This window comes from Periplaneta americana, chromosome 14, assembly GCF_040183065.1.
Source record: "Periplaneta americana isolate PAMFEO1 chromosome 14, P.americana_PAMFEO1_priV1, whole genome shotgun sequence".
NCBI lineage: Eukaryota > Metazoa > Arthropoda > Insecta > Blattodea > Blattidae > Periplaneta > Periplaneta americana.
Genome location: NC_091130.1, coordinates 82,425,069 through 82,449,873, shown reverse-complemented (window position 1 = coordinate 82,449,873; position 24,805 = coordinate 82,425,069). Strand labels below are relative to the sequence as shown.

The 24,805-nt window shown below is 35.1% G+C and overlaps 1 protein-coding gene and 1 non-coding gene across 2 annotated transcripts in view; both read right to left on the bottom strand.

The window, feature by feature from the left end:
* The window catches only part of LOC138713513 (otoferlin-like), a 1,213,561-nt gene that overhangs the window by 202,867 nt on the left and 985,889 nt on the right, over nucleotides 1-24,805 (bottom strand). Inside the window, exon 4 of the mRNA XM_069845682.1 lies at nucleotides 9,204-9,481. Coding sequence (XP_069701783.1) covers nucleotides 9,204-9,481 — 278 coding nt within the window. The remainder of the gene's footprint in view (nucleotides 1-9,203; nucleotides 9,482-24,805) is intronic.
* TRNAR-UCG (transfer RNA arginine (anticodon UCG)) lies at nucleotides 21,797-21,869 on the bottom strand. Its single transcript has one exon. It is a non-coding gene; the product is annotated as a tRNA-Arg (tRNA).

Here is a 24,805-nt window from a genome sequence, read left to right as displayed (position 1 = left end):
TCAACAAAAAAACATTCCATATTGGTCCCCAGAAAACTCTCGAGATATTCATCAGCTACCTCTCCAATCGAGCGTGTTACTGTTTGGTGTGCTGTTGCACAATTTGGAATAATAGAGTCATGCTTTTTTGCGGAAGAAGAACGCACAGTCACTGTTTGAGGAGTGTATAGCTCGTGAGGGCAAACATTTGGACGATATTATCTTTAAAACTAAGTTTTGTCAAAATGGCAAACATTCTACTGTAAGATGGTAAAATAACATTTTGAATAGGATCTATGTTGCTCTTGTTATTTATGTTTCTTATCGGAGAGATCATTCTGCCGGATTCTGTATTATGTAGCTGAGAATTGGCTGTAATGGCTTTAGTCTTTGTAATTTGCAATATACACATTTTTTTAGTAATAATACAGTGAATGTCTACAGTAAAGAGCCGTTTAGTTGGAACAAAATGGCTCGCCACGTCATTTCAACAAAGATATCGCGAGACATAACAAAATTACTGACTCTTCGATTCTCCGATATAACCCTCTGCGATTATTATTATCTGTGGTAAACATTAAAATATAAAGTGTACAGAACAAATTCACACTCCTTAGACGAACTAAAAAATAACATGTTAAGAGATTAATACAGCTTCTCAAAAAGAATTAAGAAAAGAGATTGATAATTTTAGTGCTGTTGATCGATCAATATATTTAGTCGATTAATTATTTGAATTTAATCGATTAGTCGAGTTTTGATCAAGTTGAAAAAATGTTTTAATATACTGTAATACACAATATTGTTAAATTTAACTTGTGTTCGGTAAAATAAGTATTAAATATTAAATGTTGTATATATTGTGTCGTTATATTATAAAACAAATATTTTAATTACTTACTAACATATTTATTATGAGGCTTATAATTTATTGTGTCAATTTCTTCGGGAATTTTTGAGACAAGCCTAAATAACCTAGTTAATACTGCTTCATCCATGATTTTAAACAAGTGAGTGCATTCACATGCTCCGAATTAAGTGACGCTCTACGTTTAGTAACAATGTTTCCTGTATCACTAAACACGAAGAACCCTTTTTTTTTCTGTCAAGCACTTCTCCACGATCTTTCACTTTAAATCCAAACGTTTCACTGAGTTTACCTCTCTTATTCTCATATGACACATTTCACAAACCACAGAAAACTGATTGTTTTTCTTTATCAAACTAAACACACGACCTTCATATATAAACTCAGTATAGAATCTGCAACTGCAAAAGTAGGCCTACAGCGGTCTAAACAGAAGACTGGCCTCTATTGTAATCGACTTACAAGTTTTAGAAAGAGAAGAAGGTAGTTACGCTCTCACTTGCACACAGTACAGACATGGCTAGCTTATAAGGGATTAGGGGGATGAATCCCAGAAAAAATATGTATTTCATGTGCTAGGAAGATGAGCTGACAACAAGGTGGAAGTTTTCTTGGAAAATCATAGAACTTAATAAGGGTTTCGCATTGTTTCAACTTTCAATAGAGGTAGATTAGGACACTGTCCTCATATCTCCATCTCTTTCTGAAGCGTTTGTGCAAAGATTTTCCGTACTCTACCTGGTTTACAGTTAGAAAATAACAGTACTATTGTGCTTTTAAGTAAGCAATTTCCGAGAGATAAATATTGTCGGAATTTTTAGTATGAGTTTGTATTGACAAAATAGTAATTACTATCAACTACAACCGATTCATTTCAATAGACTCGATTATGCGATTAACTATTTTTCATTGATTAATCTTACAACATAAATTGATCGATTAATCGATTAAATCCTACAACACTAACAATTTTCTAAGCAGATGCCAGAAATGAATGGAAAATAAAGGTTGACAATAGCAGCAATTTCTTGCATGACATGGGTGAGTACATAACTTTTTAAAAGTAAAAATAGGTACGACTATAGTATTTTGTTAGACAGTCAGTCTAGTGCCGTTTAACCACGATATCTTGTTGCTGGAATGCAGGGAACATACGATTCGCAGCTCGTGAAATCCATGTCGCGTTCACGTTGCATAGATAATCCGCTCACTCAGTAGAAGACCATTGAGATATTCTCTCTGCAGGGCAGGCAGTACAAGTTCAATAGATTGTTTAACAGTAGTGGTAGTAGTATTAATTACGTCAAGAACGCTTTCACTTATAGAGTTATTCAGTCTCAAAATTCAACGTAGGCGAGATATGGGCGACAATTTTATTTTCTGAAACTCTTCGTTAGAGACAGTACTCTTTTACGTGTCATAAATTTGTAACAATGGACCAACAGCTTTACTTCCCTTCTGGAAGAATCCCCACTAAGGGCATTGCCTCCCTTCAAAATCCATCATTCTCGGTTGAATTTGAACTGACGAACCTCAGATATAGTGGCTATCATTGTATCCGCTAGACCAAAGAGGACGATTTCATTGCTTATAGAAAAACATGAGAGTTTAATATAATTACTGTTTTTACAGAAAACCAAATAAATCCAATAGGAACATTGTATCTATTACTGACCATTGAAACGCTATAAAAATACAGCGTCAAAAGCAAATAATTATGCGAAGTGGATAGAAGTATTATGTTTACAAATGAAACAGCAGTATTGTATTACAGGGACCGTGCAAGTCCATTAAAATTATTGACGATGAATAACGTATATCTGCAAGCCCACAAATGGATGAAAATGAAAAGCTAACAGGGTAAGGCAAAAGCATAAGTGTGTGAACACGCGATAAGTCAGGAACCATTAAAGTTAGAACAATAAACCTTGTGTAAATATAAGGATAAAAAGATAGGTATTTAATTATATGCGATTTGTTTTGTTGTAAATAGAACATTTTATATATGACATGTTCAATACAAGCATTCAACAATTTATGATCACCTGTCAATAGTGCAAATTCTGAATTATAGTAGACAAATCTAAATATATTGAGAATAAAACAGTACGGACTTTCAGACTTTGTGGATTGTACAGGATGTCTGATTTAAACCGTGCATTTTTGTTTAGACAGCCCAAATATCAGTCCAGACTTGTGGGAAGTATTTAATAGTTTCGCAAGCGGAATCAAGGATGTGTATAACGTCCACTGACATCGTCACGTCAATATTACGAATTTTAGTTTTCGTGTGATAATTTATGTTAAACATGGTTGTGTTGTTTATTTACTAACTTAAAATTGTTCAGTCGACACGTTAAAAAAGTGTTAAAATTTATTAAAAAAGACGGTCCGTTTCGACGCAGTGTTGCGTCTTCATCAGTGTCCCAGGAATTCTGCCATTTGCATTCGTCAGTTGTAGGGGTGGGGGTGTGTTTCTCTTATGGTGAGGGGGGTGGTTGTTTGTGTGTTATGTATTATGATATCGAACAATGTGTGTGTACTGAACTGTAATTGTGTATTAAGTATATGTTGTGGGTATGTTATAGTATGTTTATATATTTAGTATTGTTCTAAGATGTTTAACTATGAACTTTTTGGTGTGATGTGTAGAATTTCCATATCTGTTTCCATATTATTGTAGTCATGATTATTGTTGATAATGTGTTCTGCGTAATTGGATGTGATGTAGTTTGGTTATAGTTTCAATATGTTCATTATATCTTGTTTGAAAGGATCTTCCTGTCTGTCCTATGTAAAAATGTGGGCAACTATTGCATTTTAGTTTGTAAACGCCAGTTGAATTATATTTATTTGAATGTTTGATGTGATTATTTATATATTTCTGTGTTGTGTTATTTGTTTTGTTTATTTACTGTATTTTATTTCGGCCTTCCAATGTTTCTTATAGTCACGTTTTTCATTGGATAGTGTTTTACTGAATCATTTGCTCTTCTCATATTATTTATTAATACATAAGTTATCTCCAATACCTCAAATTAATTTCTTTTGTGCCATTCGGAATAAATAACGGACATAATAAGAAGGTAGCTGTAAAGAACAGGGAGCGTAGAGTTTTAACAATACTTATTCATTTATTTAAAGATATTTTGAGTATGTCACTTCAAGCAACACTACCGTAAGAACATCACAACCTGGGTAGACCATGAAAAATGTTGGACTCAGACTATGACATACCAAATGGTCTACGACAGGGGTCGTCAGCACAGAGCACGCTGGGGCTAGCATCTCTCACCCGCTGAAAACGCAGCGCACCATAATGCACTGCGTAGTAGTAGCTGCTAGCGGGTATGCTCTCTATCTCTCCCTGCTGCACGACGGTGTACATGGGACGGCACCGCGTACCCATTGCACATTTCAGCGAGTGGTGACGACCACTGGTCTACGACATACGACATCAGCTATCATTCACTTTTGGTGTCACGAGTTTCAGAGATTCGAACCGTGAATGATTACCGTAGGGAGGATTCAAGCTTTAATACTTATTGCTGTGGAACATTCTGCTTCATAAGATGTTTCATCCATTACATATTTCAGTTTTGAAGTAGTATCAACTAGAACCTTACAGAATCACCCGCTATCGGAGTTCGACATTAAAGAGTACGAAAAGAAGAACCGGGAATCGAACCCTCACAGGACTCGAAATATTCATAGAACCCATTACTCTAGATGAGAGCCATTAACTACATTGAAAGATCCGCATATTAGAAATTAATGTTTCTTCACTCAAACGCATCGTATGAATTAATATACTGTATTAATTGGTCAACCCGTTTATGACTATTATCTTAGCTGTTTTCAATCATTATTGAAACTAAAATACAAGCGCTACAAGTTAGAGAATTTCAAAGACGAAAAGTGTCTACCCACAGTCGTTTTGTACGTGATGCCTAAAACAATTTAACTGCGGCTTGAGTCAGACACTCTGTAAAATTTAATGAAATAATATATTGTATTTTCATTGAAGTTATAAATATAATTATATTTTAAAACATAAATTAGACATTATTGAAAGATATTAGGGAGACAAAGTTACCTTATCATTTCTTATAATTACAGGAGGCTATGCAGGTAAAGCAAAATTTTCGTGTTTAATGAAGACCATACAAATGTGATATAAGTACTTTAGTATAGGGACCCATGCAAGACCAATAATAAGCATTGTGTTTGTAGGAGACTAAGAAAGTCGACTAAAATTACTGTGTTTACAAAGGCCGTGAAAATCTAAATTATTGTGTTTACAGGAGGCCATGCAAGTGCAATAAAATGTACTGTGTTTGCAAGGGACGATGCAAGCCTATTAAAATTATTGTGTTTACAGAAGGCCGTACGAGCCGAATAAATTTATAGTGTTCACAAGACTACATGCAAGTGCAGTAAAAAGTACTGTGTTTGCAGGGGACGATGAAAACCTAATAAAATTATGTTGTTTACAGAAGGCCGTGGAAGCCGAATAAATTTATAGTGTTCACAAGACTACATGCAAGTGCAGTAAAAAGTACTGTGTTTGCAGGGGACGATGAAAACCTAATAAAATTATGTTGTTTACAGAAGCCGTGGAAGCCGAATAAATTTATAGTGTTCACAAGACTACATGCAAGTGCAGTAAAAAGTACTGTGTTTGCAGGGGACGATGAAAACCTAATAAAATTATGTTGTTTACAGAAGGCCGTGGAAGCCGAATAAATTTATAGTGTTCACAAGACTACATGCAAGTGTAGTAAAAAGTACTGTGTTTGCAGGGGACGATGAAAGCTTAATAAAATTATGTTGTTTACAGAAGGCCGTGGAAGCCAAATAAATTTATAATTGGCAGTTATATATATTATATATAAATTTATAATGTTTACAGGACCACATGCAAGTGCAATAAAACGTACTGTGTTTGTAGGGGTCAATAGAAGTCTTATAAAACTATTGTGTTTACATTTATTCGGCCTGCACGGCCTTCTGTATAGTGTTTACAGGACTACATGCAAGTGCGATAAAACGTACTGTGTTTGTAGGGGACAATGAAAGCCTAATAAAATTATTGTGTTTACAGAAGGCCGTGCAAGCCGAATAAATTTATAGTGTTTACAGGACTATATGCAAGTGCAATAAAAAGTACTGTGTTTGTAGGGGACAATGAAAACCTAATAAAATTATGGTGTTTACAGGAGGCCGTGCAAGCCGAATAAATGTATAGTGTTTACAGAATTACATCCAAGTGCAATAAAAAGTACTGTCTTTGCTGGGGACGATGAAAGCCTATTAACATTATTGTGTTTACTGAAGGCCGTGCAAGCCGAATAAATTTATAGTGTTTACAGAATTACATCCAAGTGCAATAAAAAGTACTGTCTTTGCTGGGGACGATGAAAGCCTAATAAAATTATGGTGTTTACAGGAGACCGTGCAAGCCGAATAAATTTATAGTGTTTACAGGACTACATGCAAGTGCAATAAAAAATAGCCTACTGTGTTTGCAGGGGGCCATGCAAGCCTAATATAATCATCGTATTTGCAGAAGGCTATGCTAATCGAATTATTTTATAGTGGTTGCAGAACTATATACAAATCGAATAAAAATATTGTGTTTGCAGGGGACCAACAAGTGTAATAAAATTATGGTGTTTACAGAAGGCCATTCAAGTCAAAATTATTGTGTTTAAGGGAGGCCATACAAGTCCAATGAAAAGTACTGTGTTTGCAGAGGACCATGCAAGCCTAACAAAATTATTGTGTTTACAGAAGGCCATACAAGTCGAATAAAATTTACAGTGTTTACAGGACCTCATGCAAGTCCAATAAAGTACTATATTTGCAGGGGGCCATGTTTGAAATAGACAATATAATGAAACTAGGCCGTGGATTTCTTCGAGAACCTGAAAGTCATTGCATCTTATTGCTGTAACTATAATAATTGAACGAATGTTATGTTTATGATGCGTATTCTTTAATAAGCCAAAGTTAGATTAGCGTCTCAAAACGTGCGCAAATCTCTATCTCTCTGAGACAGCGCCTAAAGAGATGATCGTTTTGAGATCGTCCGGGTATAGACCTAACTGCAAAAATATTTTCTGTTATTTTGATAGTCTCTTGCCATTCATTGCACGATGGTCTCGAATCCATGAATTAACGGATATATACTCCTTGTATTGACATACTACGGCTTTTCCTTTATGCTGAAAATTACTCCAATATGTATGTCTCAATGTATAATATAAAATATAGGAGCCAATGTATATAGGAGCCTTAGGTACTATCAATTTTGTTACCCAAAGAAGTAGAAGTAGAAGTAGATTTAGCAAATCAAGTTAGTTCAGAAAGTCCTTTCAACTGTTCGAAAATTACTGTTAGAACAGAGTGATTCACGAGGATTTAACGTCATTTATTTCCGAAGACATTCTAAGCAAAAAGGTCATATAAACATTTGTTCTAATCTCAATATTTTCATAGTTACACTAATTTGAAGTTGTTTGTAAAATACCTTTTTTATTTAGTTTTAAGGGTAGAAGAATATTGCAAATAGAGAATGAACTATTCAGAAGTAGCATTTTTTTAATTGGCTAGTGTTCTGAAGCTGAAGATATGTTGTCAGTTGCTTTGTACAGATTTTGTTTTTCAATTTTTAACTAAAATGACATCATTCTTAAGCACTTGTCATAAAAATTGTTACAAATCATACGACTTCAGGAATTTGATTCTTTATAGTTTAATTTTGCATCCTATTGTATAGTCTTTAAGAATTTACAAGAGTGGCGTGATTTGTAACAATTGTTGTGATAAATGCGTAAGAAAATGTAATTTTATAGCTAAAAATCGAAAAAAAATTCTCTATGAAGCAACTATGGAATTCACAACACATTTTTACCTTTAGAATATTAACTAATTAAAGAAATGCTACCCTGAATAGTTCATTCTTTATCTGTAATATTCTTTTACCCTTAAAGTAAAAAAATAATAAATACTATTTTACAAACAATTTCAAATTAGTGTAACTCTGAAAATATTGAGATCAGGACAAATGTTTATATGACTATTTTGCTCAGAATGTCTTCGGAAATAAGCTCCGAAAGGGACGGCAAATCCTCGTGAATCACTCTGTATAATGCTGACCTATTTCTCAATAGTTCATTTTTAAATACGCAGCGAAATCCTACACATACTCAGCTTAGAAATGTTTGCATAAACAAATATATTCATTCGCGAAAATAAGTAGTATTATCATTTTCGTAAATTTTACAGCTTGTAGAGTTTTTCTGTGAATTTCATTAGAAAATTGCACTAAGAAGGTCTATAGATGAGGAGGCGAGACCTGGCATGTGAGCTGTGCGAAAGGGGAAAGAATGAGCTATCTATCAGTAAGATAGTTTGTTTCATGATTGTTAATATTAGGCTATACGAATCTATCGACACCGAAGCATCTCAGACTAAAACCTATCTTACCCCTCCATACCCATTGGTGATACAGTTTCGGCACATGATAAGGTCACAGAATAGGTCTTGCCCCCTCTCCTGTACTCAGTATTAAACATTTTGATACATACATTATATGCAGAAATTTTTTTATAAAAGAATTAAGCGAGTTACTATATTGATTATTATGTTGATAGGAGGTTAAGTAAGCCGAATACAAGTCTAGTGCTTACAGGAGGTCAAGTAAACCCAATAACAGCAACTGTTCAAAAATTACTGTTTCAATATAACGAATACCATTTCTCAATTGTTCATTTTTAAATACGAAAGTTTTGACGGCCTTCGAAATCCTACATATACTCAGCTTAGAAATGTTTGTAAAAACAAATATATTCATTCGCGAAAATAAAGTACACTAATTTTATCATTTTCGTAAATTTTACAGCTTGTAGAGTTTTCTTACGAATTTCACTAGAAAATTGCACTAAGAAGATCTACAGATGAGGAGGCGATATACCTGATATCTGAACTGTGCGAAAGGAGAAAAAAGAGCTATGAGAAAGAGAGTTTGTTTCATGATGGTTAATATTATACGAATCTACCGACACTGAAGCATCTCAGACTAAAACCTATCTTCCCTCTCCATACCCAATGGTGATACAGCCTCGGCACATGATGAAGTCACAGGACAGGTCTTGCCTCCTCTGCTGTACCCAGTATTAAACATTTTGATACATACATTATAAGCAGGGAATTTTTTTTAAGAATTAAGCGAGTTACTATATTGATTATTCTTGATACAAGGTCAAGCAAGCAGAATACAAGTCTAGTGCTTACAGGAGGTCAAGTAAACCCAATAGTAGCAGTGGCCATGCACCCGCAGTGCGTCTCTTACCGCTTCCTTTCCGGCGCCGGCGACTTCTCTGGCGCACTGAGTGATCCCCCGCGCTTCAGCGGCGGTTTGGAGGCGGAGGCCGTGGGGCGGTCGCCCTCGGCAGACTGCCAACTGCCACGCCGACCCTGCGAGAAGCTGCGCTCCAGATTTGCGATGTTCTGCTCGATGTCTATCAGCATCTGCTGGTCGTCGTCCAGCGCCTCGTAGGCGTCGCCGCCCGACCACGAGCCCGCGGAGCCATCCGGCGCGCTGTACCACACCTCGAACGTCACCTTGGCCTGCAACAATCACCACAAATAACTTGTAGCTAGCGGAGTAGACGTAGGCTATAACTAGATCGCTGTAACGTGTAGCATCTAGAGCAGCGGTGACCAAAACTCAAGCAACAGACAGCCTATGAAGTAAGGAAACGGAGGAAAGGTACTTGGCATGAAAACTACAACCTGTGTTGGTTCCTGTACTAACATCTTGATCAATCCCGCGGATAAAAATCTCAAGCTTTGCTGTAGCCTATCAGTAATGTCGCTGCTGTCATCAAGAGCCAGTGAATAATAATAGTACATTATGCAACGAGCCTATAATGGTAGGAATTAAGACGCGAGTATGTTTATGAAACGAGCGCAAGCGAGTTTCATAATTTTCATACGAGCGTCTTAATTACCATTATAGGCAAGTTTCATACGACTTTTTATGCTCGACCATATTTCTAACTTGAAATTATTCATAAGTATTCATGTTATCCTTATCTGACTGGGGAGCGGAACTGACCTTGTGCAATATCTCGTAAATTGTGAGATGTGCGCAGACGCGAAAGTATTGATTTTTTCCGAGAAACAAATGTCATTGACCTTGATATAATCTAGAGAGTAAAATAAACATTAATCTTGATATAACCTTGAAATTGATTTAGACATTGAAAAACGAGATGACAAATTGAATTTATTTGAATATTATTTACAATTAACGCTAATTATTATAGTAACAGAACATAACCTTCTGCGACAGTATTGGGTTTCCAGCCTCCGTGACGTTTCGCTAGTTGTCTTTCGATTGCATATCCGAAAATAATCGATACTTGCGCTTTCATATTGCTACAATGGTGTTTTCTGATTAGTGGAACACCTGAACTTTAATGAATATGTGTACTTTAATGAGATCCATTAAAGGGCTGCTACCAGGTGTATAATTAGTACATTCGGCATGGTCGAGCATAAATGATTTTTCTTGCTTCTTCTTTTTTTTTTTTTAACCTTCCTCTTGAATATAATCAGAAATTTTGTAAATTCTTCTCTCGATATTTGGTCTAGAAATTCGTAGTTTTCAAAATTAAAAATTTCTTATGGACAAGTTATTTAAGGTATTTTAATCATTATTCTTTTGAGAAATTCTATTCTATTAAAAGGTTTTAGAGCACGAGATATTTCAAACCCCATTACGTAGCTGACTTCCTTACTATTTATTTATCTCATCTTTCTCTTCCTGGCTATGATTTGAGACATGTCAATTCCTGGCATTTAACAGTTCTTTGGCACATAATATTGAATCAATTTTTCTACAATATTATTATTAAATGAGTAACTAATAAATAGTTACCCTCATCTAAAGATTAAGAAGATTAAAATTGAGATAAAACCTAATAATTTTATCCATCTAGGGAGAACATCTAAAAATATCAATATTCATGCACGTAACCTACAGACGAATTATATAAACATATCCTTAGTAGTCAGTAATAATAATAATAATAATAATAATAATAATAATAATAATACATTATTCAGCGTGGCAATTAATGTTTCTATATACTCCTAATTGAACCGTTGAGCGAAGTAAACATATTACATTTTGTCCGACAGAACAACAAAGAAGTTCTCCTTCTCATTCTTTACGAAACCACCTCTTACTGCTTGTAGAGACAGAGTTTGTAGTGCGACATGATACCGCCACTTCTTGCCTTCAGTACGTGAATGAAACACACAGCAATGTACAGGAAACTCCTCGTACCCGTTTGAATGTCTGTGATACACTATGTAATCACACATCCGCTTTGGTCACCGCTGATCTAGAGAGTACGTATGCCACCAAAAACAGTTCAAGACTATTGGATAAGAAGCTTCGGCTCTATATGCACCAGTATAGGACATCCAGTTCGAGAGATCCACCAGCATACGGGAGTGTTCCCTGACGCCCAAGTAGCTAGAGTAGCTGGCACATGGAGAATAATAATAATAATAATAATAATAATAATAATAATAATAATAATAATAATAATAATAATAATAATAATCTCTAGTTTGCGTGCGTGACCTTCTCACATACTGGAATAACCTGGATGTGGTGATTATTAGAAATCTTCCTGAACAATAATCGTGATATTTCTGGTGCTGAAAATATACTCTCAGAAATTCCGCAGGTTGTATGCATATACAGAGTGAACCCTAAGTAATGTAATTAATTTCAGTGGGTCATTCTTTGAGATATTTCAAACAAAGGATTTAATAAAATTCTGCTCGTTTTTGCTTCTTTTCGAGATAAAAATTGTTTTATATGAAACATTTCATAGTGTGTTTTGGGAAAGCCATTGATTTAATCCCCAGTATGCTCAGTAAATTTAAGGGAGCAGTGTTTTATGATAACAAATGATTGAAAGAACTTTATTTTTGTCCATTAAATACGCAGAAATTTCATCTGAACAAATATAATACCGGTATTTTAAAATTCCCTATCAGAACAAAAGTTACGTTTTTTTTTTCAGATCAAATTTCTGCACATTTTAAGGACAAAACTATTTTGTTTTTACATTTTTATCATAATACACTATTCTCTCATAAACTGACTGAACATATTGGGAATTAAATCAATGGCTTCCCCAAAACACACTATGAAATATTTCATATAAATAATTTTTATCTCGAAAAGGAAACAAAAACGAGCAAAATTTTATTGAAATTTTTTGTTTGAAACATCTCAAAGAGTAACCCCCTGAAATTAATGACATTACTTACAGTTCATTCTGTATGTTTTGAATCAGAATTTTCGTTCGCCATACCTTAAGACATGTGCTCATATACGGGCAAATCTAATGGCTGGTTCACAATAAACCGGGAACGGAAACGACAACGAAAACAATAAATGTTAAAATACATGCATTTAAATGTGAGCATTCACAATTAACGAGAACCTTTCCGGAGTCCGGGAACGGGAACGTGAAAATTAATTGTGAATGCTCACATTTAAATACATTATTTTAACAGCATTTACGTTCTCGTTCTAGTTGTTATAGTTCCAAGTTTTTTTGTGAACCAGCCTTAACTTGTATGCATTGAAAAGTGACAATAAAATAGGATTTAAAATTTGATATCAATAGTATAAAATGTCAACGTGTAGATTTTTGTATTCCTTTTCGTTTTCAATTGCAGAATAGCTATAACGCTACTGCCAAAGTTGGAATAAATGGGTGTACTGACAAATACGGAGGTTTTTTTTACAGAGTTGAAACTCTGATCACTTTCATCGATTGTAAGCTGCCGGCAGCATAACCGCTGCAGTCCAAAGTGTTCACCACGAGGTCCGGAACTAGCGATGGAAATGGAGCAAAACCAATTCTCCCTGTGGAGAAGTTTAATTTGGCGTACATGCCTTCTGTTTCTGTTGCAGAAGTCTGCCGTTTCCAGGTGTTTGGAACCATAAACGCGGAATGCGCTCACCGCAAATGCTGCTGTGAGAACACTCCCCATTTTGATCAAATGTTACAGTGCTTTCTATAGTTTATAGGCAACAAATACTGTATCTACATTAAAGAATCACGCAGAAAGTCGCACATCAGAATTTCAAATATTTCGTAATATACAGCTAGTAACAAAATATTGTGAAATTCCTATGTATGAAGCAACTTTCTTCAATTAAGGGACTCTACCGAAAAGCTCCACTTGATAAAGTAATGAATCATACATTTATTATCGATGAAATTGAATGTGTGCTACTTCATATGTGCATATTTTAAATCCATATTGGCTCACAATACAGAAATTAGAATGCTATGGCAATGTTCCTAATGATTTATGCACGGGAGTAAGGGATATTAAATCTAATGATAAAGTTAGAAATATACAGGGTGAATCAAAAGTCTGGAATCGTATAAATATCTTCCATATGCTTGATTTTCGATTACTATAGGTGTTACCAGTATTTGTAAGATCAAACGCTCTACCAGAATATGGAGAGAACATTTTGTAGCATTTCCGGAGTGACTTTAGCACAGGCTTCAATGATACGGTTCATTAAATGTTCCACATTCTCAATTTTCTCTCCATATACTAAGCCCTTTATGTAATCCCCAAAAGAAAAAATCAAGGGGTATTAAATCTGGAGACCTGGCTGACCATTCTACTAGTCCATGACGACCAATCCAATGTCCAGGGAACTGTTCGTCCAGTATGCTACAAAATTTCTGTGGCTAACCACTAGAATGAAGAATGATATCAATTCTTCTCTCTTTCGATAATGTCATCACGAAAATCAAGAAATTTGTTATAGAAAAGATTAAAATAATCACAATAATGCAATGAAACTGCCACAGGTTAAGCAAACAGTAAAGCAGGAAAAGTTAATTACCAGAATTTCATAAAAATATCTTTTCCAAAGCCTCCTTATTACTGTACCACGTTACAAAATATCTGTTGATGCAGTAACTAATGTTCGTGTCATTATGACAGTTATCTTTAAATAACTTGGAAACGATTGGGGATATCTCAAAATGGATTGCGCCATTGATTTTTTCAGAAAATTTCACATAATTCTTACAGCAAACATTCTGATGTGGCAGATAAAAAAGTTAAATTTTTTCTTCCGCCATGTTAATAATGTCAAAAGAAGTGCTTATACAAATTTTGGCCACTCGACCGCAATTACGAGGCCATCCAGAAAGTGATTTTCCCTGGGGTCGTTTATAGAAAAAAGCACAATTGTATGGAAAGATTTTATTGAAACAGATACAGCAGTTGTTGCGCTATTTATCAATAGGTCCCCCACTGGAATTGAGACATTTGTCATACCATGGCATCAATTTTTGTGTCCTAGAAGTTAGCCATCTCAGATCGGAACCAGCGTTTGACTGAGTGTGCATCTCTCTCCGTTGATCCCATGACATAAGAAATGTCTCAGTTCCGATGGAAAATATGTTGAAAAGTAGCTCAACAATTGTTGTGCCTGTTCCAATAAATTTGTCCAATGAAATTGTGTTTTTTTTCTGCTAACGGCCCCTGGCGAACTTATTTTTTACGGCCCTCGTAATTGCGGTCGAGTGGCAAAAATTTGTATAAGCACTTATTTTGACATTATTAACACGGTGAAAGAAAAAAAATAACTATTTTATCTGCCCCCATCAGAACGTTTGCTTGTGAGTACCTACATAACCCCCTTTACATTTAAAATTTCAAAGTTGCATCCAAAATGGTGGTTTTTGAGATAGCTGAGGGCTAGAATCGAATGTGTCACTGGTAGAGCATTTGGTCTTACAAATACTGGTAACACTTATAGTAATCGAAAATCAAGAATATGGAAGATATTTATATTTATTTATTTATTTATTATTATTTTGCTAATAATTATAACATCTTAACACATATTATATATAGAAAAACTTTAGCTGACCCCTGAAAGAGGAGAACTCGTGCTCAGGGACGGATTCCTGAATTGAAATTAATAAGTATACAATACAATTTGTCTTAGTCTACTATGCAATTATAGTATATAAATTTAAATTTACAATTTTTCAAGTTTTATAAAATCCATACATAACTTTTTAAATTTAATTCTAGAACTTTTAGAATTGACAAGATTAGGATATTTAAATATAAATTTGTTATATATTCTTGGGCCTAAATTACTACTAATGATTAAATACTGTAACAGTGTTGCATTTTGGTTCAAACAATCTTAAAGAATTCATACCTTTTGTTTCATAACTATGAGAATACAATTCAAAATTATTTCGATTTTTATGTATGAATTTTATTAATACAATATAATAAATTTATCTTACGTTAAGTACATTAAAGTCTAAAAACAAATTTTGAGATGGAAAATCAATAGGTTCATGAAGATATATTTTAATTATTTTCTTCTGTGATAAATAAAGTGGATTAAAATTGGATTTAAATGAGCTACCCCATCCTATAATTCCATACACAATTACCGATTGAAATAAAATTAAATATATTGTGCGTAATAAACTTATTGACAAGTAATTCCTCAATAAAACAAAATAATATACTATTTTACGTAATTTATTACAAAGGTAATTAATGTGTTGATTCCATTTTAAATGATTATCGAAAATTATGCCTAAATACTTAACTTCAGAGGACTCTTTAATAATCGGACATTTACACTGCATAAGACAACAATCAGACTTATGTAATTTAATACTTAATATAGATGTAGGAGGTTTATTACATTTTTCAGATAATGAGAATGGAATAATTTAAAAGCATATCATTTTCGACACAGATACTAATTTATCAATCAAAATGTTGCAACATACAAGTAAGCTTAACTCTTGTTAATGCCGACTTTAGTTGTAGAACACGTTTTTTCGCGCGTCACGTTTGGGGCACCCGTTCCGGGATCCGTCATGAAAAATATAAAATGACAGATATTCAAATGAATACTGTAACAAGACTATGAGCAACAGTCTAATACCTATTAGTAATTAGGCCATGAACCAATGTAACTTGAGTGAACACGTACAATGACACCACCTCCCCTAGCTACGGACATGAGGACACCGAAGTTGCGTTTGAAATTGGCCGTGCTCCGCGGATTCTCCCAGTATTATCTCGGCATCGAGAGCGACCTGTGCGACCACTTTTTCGATTTTTTTACATAGCGACATCTACGATGTTGAAGTAATAATACTCTTCATTTCTAAATCGAAACAAAAATAAAATATTCAACTGTAGTTTCATTTCCGAAACTGGATGACGTAATCTACACGTCGGTGCAGAATATATATTTTTTTTTACTTTACAGGTTGTAAATAACTCATGTACGGACTTTTGAAAAAAATACAAAAGTTAATTCAAGTTTCCTGTATTTTCGTTCCTTTTCAGCGATCTTGAGACACCAGACAGTGCCTTTTTACAGGAGGAACAGAATTATTATTATTATTATTATTATTATTATTATTATTATTATTATTATTATTCATAGCAACGACTCTGTCTCTTTGAAACCAGTTAAATAATTATTAAAGAGCATACAAATTAACTAGGAATATGAGAAGGAAATAAAGCGCTTTCAGAATAAGAAGGCATATAAGGCGGAGCTAGTTCAAGCCGGTCTATGTCGACTAGCCAGTGGTAGTGAGGCGGTGTTGCCTAGGTAAATCGTCGCGAAGTTTCGCTGACGCGTATTTTTTTACGCGCATAGGCTAATATTTATATCCAGGATTGTATTTTAAGCTGTGTCATTCGATAAACCTACGAAATCAGAATTTGACGGTACAAGAACACCATATGCTGTGAAGTCTCTAGCTATAAATAAAGATAGACTGTCTTTTCAAATTCAGACGTGGACTGTTTTCTGTGTGTACTGAAGAGTCTTTATTGAACAATAATAGTTACGTACAGTAGCAATGTCTCTTGATAAGATTCAAGTGGATCTAGTGTTTCGTCTGTTACACGCAAAAGGAAAATTCTACACTCACAGAGGAAGGTCCTACAATTTATTATCGATATACGAGGCGCATCCAGAAAGTAATTTTCCCGATTCTTTCCCCTTGAAAGTAAACGTTATTAGCGGTGTCAATTGCGCATGCGTAACAGAGCTATGACGTATCAATCATATGCCAGCCGGACAAGTCCCGCCTGGTGCCAGTAGCGTGGCAGCAGTGGTCAGAAATGGAAGCTCTTATTCCTTCTCCCGCCGCTAGCGAGGTTCGATCGGTAATAAAGTTCTTTAATGCAAGAAGCATTGCGCCAATTGAAATTCATCGGCAGCTCTGTCAGGTCTATGGGCCGAACATCATGAGTAAGCAGATGGTGCGTCGCTGGTGTAGGCAGTTTTCCGAAGGTCGTCAAAGTGTCCATGATGAAGAGCGAGCGCAGTGGGCGACCGTCCCTCATCAATGATGATCGTGTTGAGCTGGTGCGGCAGTGCATTATGGAGAACCGTCGCTTCACGATTACGGAGCTGAGCAGCCATTTTCCGCAGATATCGCGATCCTTGTTGCATGAGATTGTCACTAAGCACCTGCTGTTCAAAAAAGTGTGTGCCAGGTGGGTGTCGAAAAACCTGACACCCGAACACAAAATGCAACGTTTAGGAGCAGCACTGACATTTCTGCAACAGTATCACGATGACGGCGACGAGTTCCTCGACAGGATCGTCACGGGCGATGAGACTTGGATTTCGCACTTCACCCCGGAAACCAAGCAGCAGTCAATGCATTGGCGGCATAGTGGATCTTCGGTCAGGACGAAATTCAAACAGACGCTGTCGGTACGGAAAGTGATGTGCACGGTGTTCTGGGACAGGAAGGGCATTCTGATCATTGACTTCCTTCCAAGAGGTGAAACAGTGAACGCTGACCGTTACTGTGAAACACTGCGAAAATTGCGACGTGCCATTCGAAACAAGAGGCGTGGAATGCTTACTGCAGGTGTTGTGCTCCTCCATGACAATGCTCGTCCACATACGGCTCGGCGCACAGCAGCTGTTTTGACGGAATTTGGCTGGGAGTTGTTTGATGACCCACCCTACAGTCCTGATCTTGGTCCCAGCGATTTTCACTTTTTCTTGCACCTCAAGAAATTCCTGTCCTCCGGTGAGCGTTTTGGCAACGACGAAGAGCTGAAGACGTCTGTCACACGCTGGTTCCATTTACAGGCGACAGAGTTCTACGACAGAGGGATACAAAAGTTGATCCCACGATACGACAAGTGTCTCAATTCTGATGGTGGCTATGTTGAAAAATAGCCGAAACATTGCTGTACCTGTTGCCAATAAATGTTTTCCTGAAAGTGTGTGTTCTTTTTTTTTAAATGGGAAACTTACTTTCTGGATGCGCCTCGTATTACATTTTTGATGCCTTTTTAATTCTGATTCATTATAAACCACATTTTCAATTTATGTCTACATTTCTTTTATATCTATTGTTAAAGAGTTGTATATTTCTATTTTATAACAAACGCTCGTGTAAATAATTATCAATAATAAGTCAAATTTATTGTTTATTTATATTAAATTTGAGCTCTAGTGGGCAGTAATAATAAATCACCTTTACGTTTTAACCTCGCTCTAGAATATGCGGTTAGAAAAGTTCAGGATAACAGAGAGGATTTGAAATTGAACGGGTTACATCAGCTTCTTGTCTATGCGGATGACGTGAATATGTTAGGAGAAAATCCACAAACGATTAGGGAAAACACGGAAATTTTACTTGAAGCAGGTAAAATGACAGGTTTGGAATAAATCCCGAAAAGACAAAGTATATGATTATGTCTTGTGACCAGAATATTGTACGAAATGGAAATTTAAAAAAAATTGGACATTTATCCTTCGAAGAAGTGAAAAATTCAAATATCTTGGAGAAACAGTAACGAATATAAATTACACTCGGGAATAAATTATACGCAGAATAAATATGGGAAATACGTGATATTATTCGGTTGAGAAGCTTTTGTCATCTAGTCTGCTGTCAAAAAATCTGTAAGTTAGAATTTATAAAATAGTTACATTACCGGTTGTTGTGTATGATTGTGAAACTTGGACTCTCACTTTGAGAGAAGAACAGAGATTAAGGGTGTTAGCGAATAAGGTTCTTAGGAAAATATGTGGTGCTAAAAGGGATGAAGTTACAAGAGAATGGAGAAAGTTACACAATGCAGAACTGCAAGCATTGTATTCTTCACCTGACATAATTAGGAACATTTGAGCCGTGCCCGCCATCATAGCCGTTCACCTAGTACGTCACTTCGTCCGTCAGAGCGCTCTCAGACGTTATATTATAGATAGCGCTACGGATACTTTCATTTTCTTATCCAAATTATCCCATTGGCCGGTTGATTACGTCTCACGAGGGGAGAGGGAAAGTGAGTTTACTTGGTCACGGGCAGTTATATCCTACGTCACTCAGGACTTGCACGCCGTAGAGACAACATCACTCAGGACTCGCATCGCCGTAGAGACAACATCACTCAGGACTCGTACGCCGTAGAGATAACATCACACTCAGGACTCGTACGCCGTAGAGATAACATCACACTCAGGACTCGCACGTCGTAGAGATAACATCACTTAGGAGTTGGAAGCCGTATGGGTAACAGTACTTAGGAGTTGCAGCCCGCATTGATAGTTTTCATTCAGGCAGTTGACGTGCACTCGCGAAATGGAGCTCGAACTGTTTTCAATTCTCGTAACTTAAGTTTATCGTGATAGATTGTTCGAGAACAGTGCGTCATTATATTTCTTTTGAATATTTACGCATTATATGGAACTTTGTTTCTGATGTATATTTTGTGATTTAGCGTGCTTACAACTTGTGTCAGATTTGTATTAGTGGAGTAGGTAAATTTGCGTCGTGATATTTTTATTTTCGATTGTATGTGTTTGAGAGATTGTACTGGATCGTACTTTGAAATATCGCTTGCTAGTGATACGTCTTGGGGGCAAGTAATTGTGATTGCGTCGAGCAATATATAAATTGATATATATATATATATATATATATATATATATATATATGAGGTATATTGTATTGGGGATCACGTGATGATGTATAAGTTGATATGTGAGGTTTGATGATTGGGGATTACGTGATGAGATATGATTTGATATGTGAGGTTTGGATGTCCCAAGACGGTTTGTGTGATAGCGCAGCGATTGCGATCTTTGGGTTACGTTCTATTTGACGCTGTAATGAACTAGAATAGTATGGGCCTCATATAATTGTTCTAGTATTTTCCCTGCTCCATTTAGATTTATTGGTTCTCATCCGCTATTTAGGAATCGAGTGCATTGAGCTTCCGTTGCTATTGAAACAATCATTGAGATTTGAAATCATCGTCTGTTACTTATATAACGTATATATATATATATATATATATATATATATATATATATATATATATCTTGGGCATTGTTAATTGTAAAGTACAGAGATTCTTGTTAGTGCAATTTGCACAGTTTATGTGAGACGTATGTGGAATTGGTAATGTATAGTGATCAGTCATGTCACGCTTTATACTGGGTAAAGTCTTTGTGTTATTGAGTTTATGTATATGTTCAGTTTGGTTAGTCAGATTGTATGGTATCTGTGATTGAATGGGCCATGTATTGAGTTAGTATAGTGACTGGGCGTTTGTGTTGAGTTTTATATCTAGATGGTTATATATATATATATATATATATATATATATATATATATATATATATATATATATATATATATATATATTCAGAGAGTGTTTTCACGACTAGATGGTTAATAGCTCAGTTATTGATTATGGAGAGCTGGGCATATTAGACTGTATTATGACCTATAAGTATGTTTGCCCAGTCTAGTAATACTTTCACGATTCAGATATAGTTTTGTACTTGTTCAGATTAACTGGTGATATTTTCATTCGCTTATTTCATATTTCTTTGTTACTTCATTTATCATTCATGTATATTGTTATTCATTATTGTTAATTATATTTGTTATACAAATTCACACTATTTATTTCTAAAAGTCTTCCACTGCGCACATCCAATCTTCCAATGTACCGTCCACCTGGCGATAACAGCCACTATAAGAAATATAGAGGAAGAGTGGATGATCGTACCACCTCCCTCCTTCTCACATTAAATCCAGATGTTTGAGATGAGCAGGACATGTAGCACGTATGGGCGAATCCAGAAATGCATATAGGGTATTAGTTGGAAGGCCGGAGGGAAAAAGACATATGGGGAGGCCGAGACGTAGATGGGAAGATAATATTAAATGGATTTGAAGGAGATGGGATATGATGGTAGAGACTGGATTAATCTTGCACAGGATAGGGACCGATGGCGGGCTTATGTGAGGGCGGCACTGAATCTGCGGTTCCTTAAAAGTCATTTGTAAGTAAGTAACAATAAATAAATAATGAAAATGAAGAGGAGTTTGGAGTTCTTATAAGTAATGAACACAGAGAATGCAAGTGTGATTTTTAATTAATATTATAATAAGTAACCCTTAATAATAAGTAACCGGTGTGTAAGTATGTTTAACTTCACCTATATTTATTGTTACTTACTGACCACCGCAACTCGCGTAACAAAACTTACGTCTCTCACTTTTCGTGACGTACTATGTGCCAACAGTGCAGCTGTACTCACATTGTAGTGGCTGAATGCCTATGTCTAGTACTGTATTCGTACGCCATTTAGAATGAATGCCTTCTTAGCATACGTTGCCAATGCAAGGATTTTCTTACATTCGCCCCTGTGTATTGTACCACCAAAACTATCACTTACAGAGTAGTAATTCTTCTGAAGGAGCATTTTTAAGCAAATATAGTAATTAGTTTTATAAATTTGTCTAAATTAAGAATACATAAAATATCGTTCGACCGCGACAAGATTCGAACCTGCAATCTTCGGATCCGAAGTCCGACGCCTTATCCATTAGGCCACGCGGTCACAGTCAACGTGTGTGTGTGTGTGTGTGTGTGTGCGTGCGTGTCTTTTTTTATTTATTTTTTTTAACAGTATATATATTTCAGCATGCCCCATTACATAGGTAATATTACATGTTTTGACATTTCTAGATAATTACATTTTTAAGATTGCAAATTTGCCAGTTGCGTAATTAATAAATATCTGTGTGATAATATTTACGATGGGAATAAATTATAGTTAAGTACCATTCCAAATTCTGAATTCTTGCACCTTCCTACTTACAAACTTTCAAATTACATTAGCATTATTAATTCAAGATTATAAGACCCTGTGTTTCCTTAGTTACAATTTTAAATTACATCAGCAGCAATAATTTAAGTATATATCACTCCTACATTTTCCTAGTTATAGATTTCAATTCAATAAGCAATAAACACACAAAAGGATAAAGATAATATACCAGTAAGTTACACAGATAGATCAAAAGACATTAAGGACATGGACATAGTTCCACATTATCAGTTTTACAAATTACACATACAATTAGAATATAATCATCTTAAAATATATTTACAAATTACCAAACCCCACATAAGAATAGAAACACACTAAATTATATTTAAAAATTATCAAGACTTCACTTTCACTATCCTAGATTTCAATTCAATAAGCAATAAACCCACAAAAGGATAAAGATAATATACCAGTAAGTTACACAGATAGATCAAAAGACATTAAAGACATGGAAATAGTTCCACAGTATCAGTTTTACAAGTTACACATACAATTAGAATATAATCATCTTAAAATAAATTTACAAATTACCAAACCGCACATAAGAATAGAAACACACTAAATTATATTTACAAATTATTAAGACTTCACTTTCACTATCCTAGATTTCAATTCAATAAGCAATAAACACACAAAAGGATAAAGATAATATACAAGTTACACAGATAGATCAAAAGACATTAAGGTCATGGACATAGTTCCACTGTATCAGTTTTACAAATTACACATTACACATACAATTATAATATAATCATCTTAAAATATATTTACAAATTACCAAATCCCACATAAGAATAGAAACACACTAAATTATAATTAAATATTATCAAGACTTCACTTTCATTATCCTATTTACAAGTTTTGCAGTTTCACTGTCAAGTTTGATGTTTCACAGAATTGTGAAGTCTATACCGCGGACGAAGGTCGGTTTTGTGTGTGTGTGTGTGTGTGTGTGTGTGCGCGCGCGCGCGCGCGCGTGCGTGCGTGCGTGTGTGTGTGAAGTACGTGGTGTTAAGTAAATTCATTACAGCGGTTGAAGTGTTCAAAATAACATAGGCCTACAGTACATTGCAAGGCCACGCAGATTTATTGCAGTGCTAAGGAACTAACATTACTTCCTACTGACATGGCGTGCGAGCAAGAAGTAAGAAACGCCGCAACACTTTGAATTAGAAATAAATTTACGGGCAAATATGTGTTTCTAGCATTCCTGACAAGATTCTGCACCCCTCTCATATTGTGTACAAGTTTGTTTCCTTGTGTACAGCGGTTTCTCTTAACAATAGGTTCATTTTGTTGGTTTTCAATATTTATTAACCAATTAGTCCGGGAATGATGCACATGGAATATACTGAAATGTATTATTAAGTATCGAGTTTTTGTATCATCATCATCATCATCATCATCATCATCATCATCATCATCATCATCATCATCATCATCATCATCATCATCATCATCATCATCATCAGGCCTAACTGAGAAATATATGCCGTTATACCACCAGTGCGCTTCGTGCACCTCTAACTTTGAGTACGTCTCAGAGTTGGGATGAGTTAACGCAGTGTCTCGTTCGTTTGAACTCGTGCTTATCATCACGGTAAGTTAGTCCTCAGCATTTGGGTGGTTGAAAGCCACTCCTTTGACTTCGAAACACAACTCTCTGCTAAAGAAAAATTTAAAGGCATTATTTTCTTCGTTAAAAAAATGCACTATTTTAAAGACATTTTATTTTCTGTCTGTAGAACATACACCTAATATAACATTGACTAGTATTATCCTTATTATTTCATTATGTTAAAATGATGGTGTATTACGTTTTTGTTTTACATAATTTTTCATTTCATATATTGTTGCAGTGAATAACAAACCACATTTTCAAAATTTCAAAGGAGAATGATTGCCTGTTGCTAGGAAACACAGCCTTACATCTAGAAAAACTTCGTTCCACTTCTGCAGAAACAATGAGGACATATCTGAAATATTTTACACAAGCATTATCTATCACAAAATCTGTATCATTATTAATAAATTTCCTCATTTTAAATTGTCACAAATTTTACACAGACCTAAATATCCTTAATGTTCATCCAGTTATGTTTTTTTCATCTTGTTTGCTACCTTTTTTTCCTATTTCGTGTTCCAAATATTGAGTTTCGTCACAATTTCATTGACTACATGTTATTTTCTGTCTGTAGAAAATATACTTAATATAACATTGACAAGACGTATCAGCATTATTATTTCACTGCGTTAATATGATAGTGTATTACGTTTTTGTTTTACATAATTTTTCATTTCATATATTGTTGCAGTGAATAACAAACCACAATGTCAAATTTTCAAAGGAGAATGATTGCCTATTTGCTAGAAAACACAGCCTCATATCTAGAGAAACTTGGTTCCACTTCTGCAGAAACAATGGGGGCATATTTGAAATATTTTACACAAGCATTATTTATCTCAAAATCTGTATCATTATTACAAATTTCCTTATTTGAAATTAAGTCACAAATTTCGTCCTCGACATCTTATTATTATTCTTCTTTACAAGATGTTGAATGTTGCCTGTTACGAATAGCAGTATTCGGTCGTAATGTAACCGATCAACTGAATTTCACTACTGAACGAAACACAGTCAAATCCCCCATCCCAACGCAATT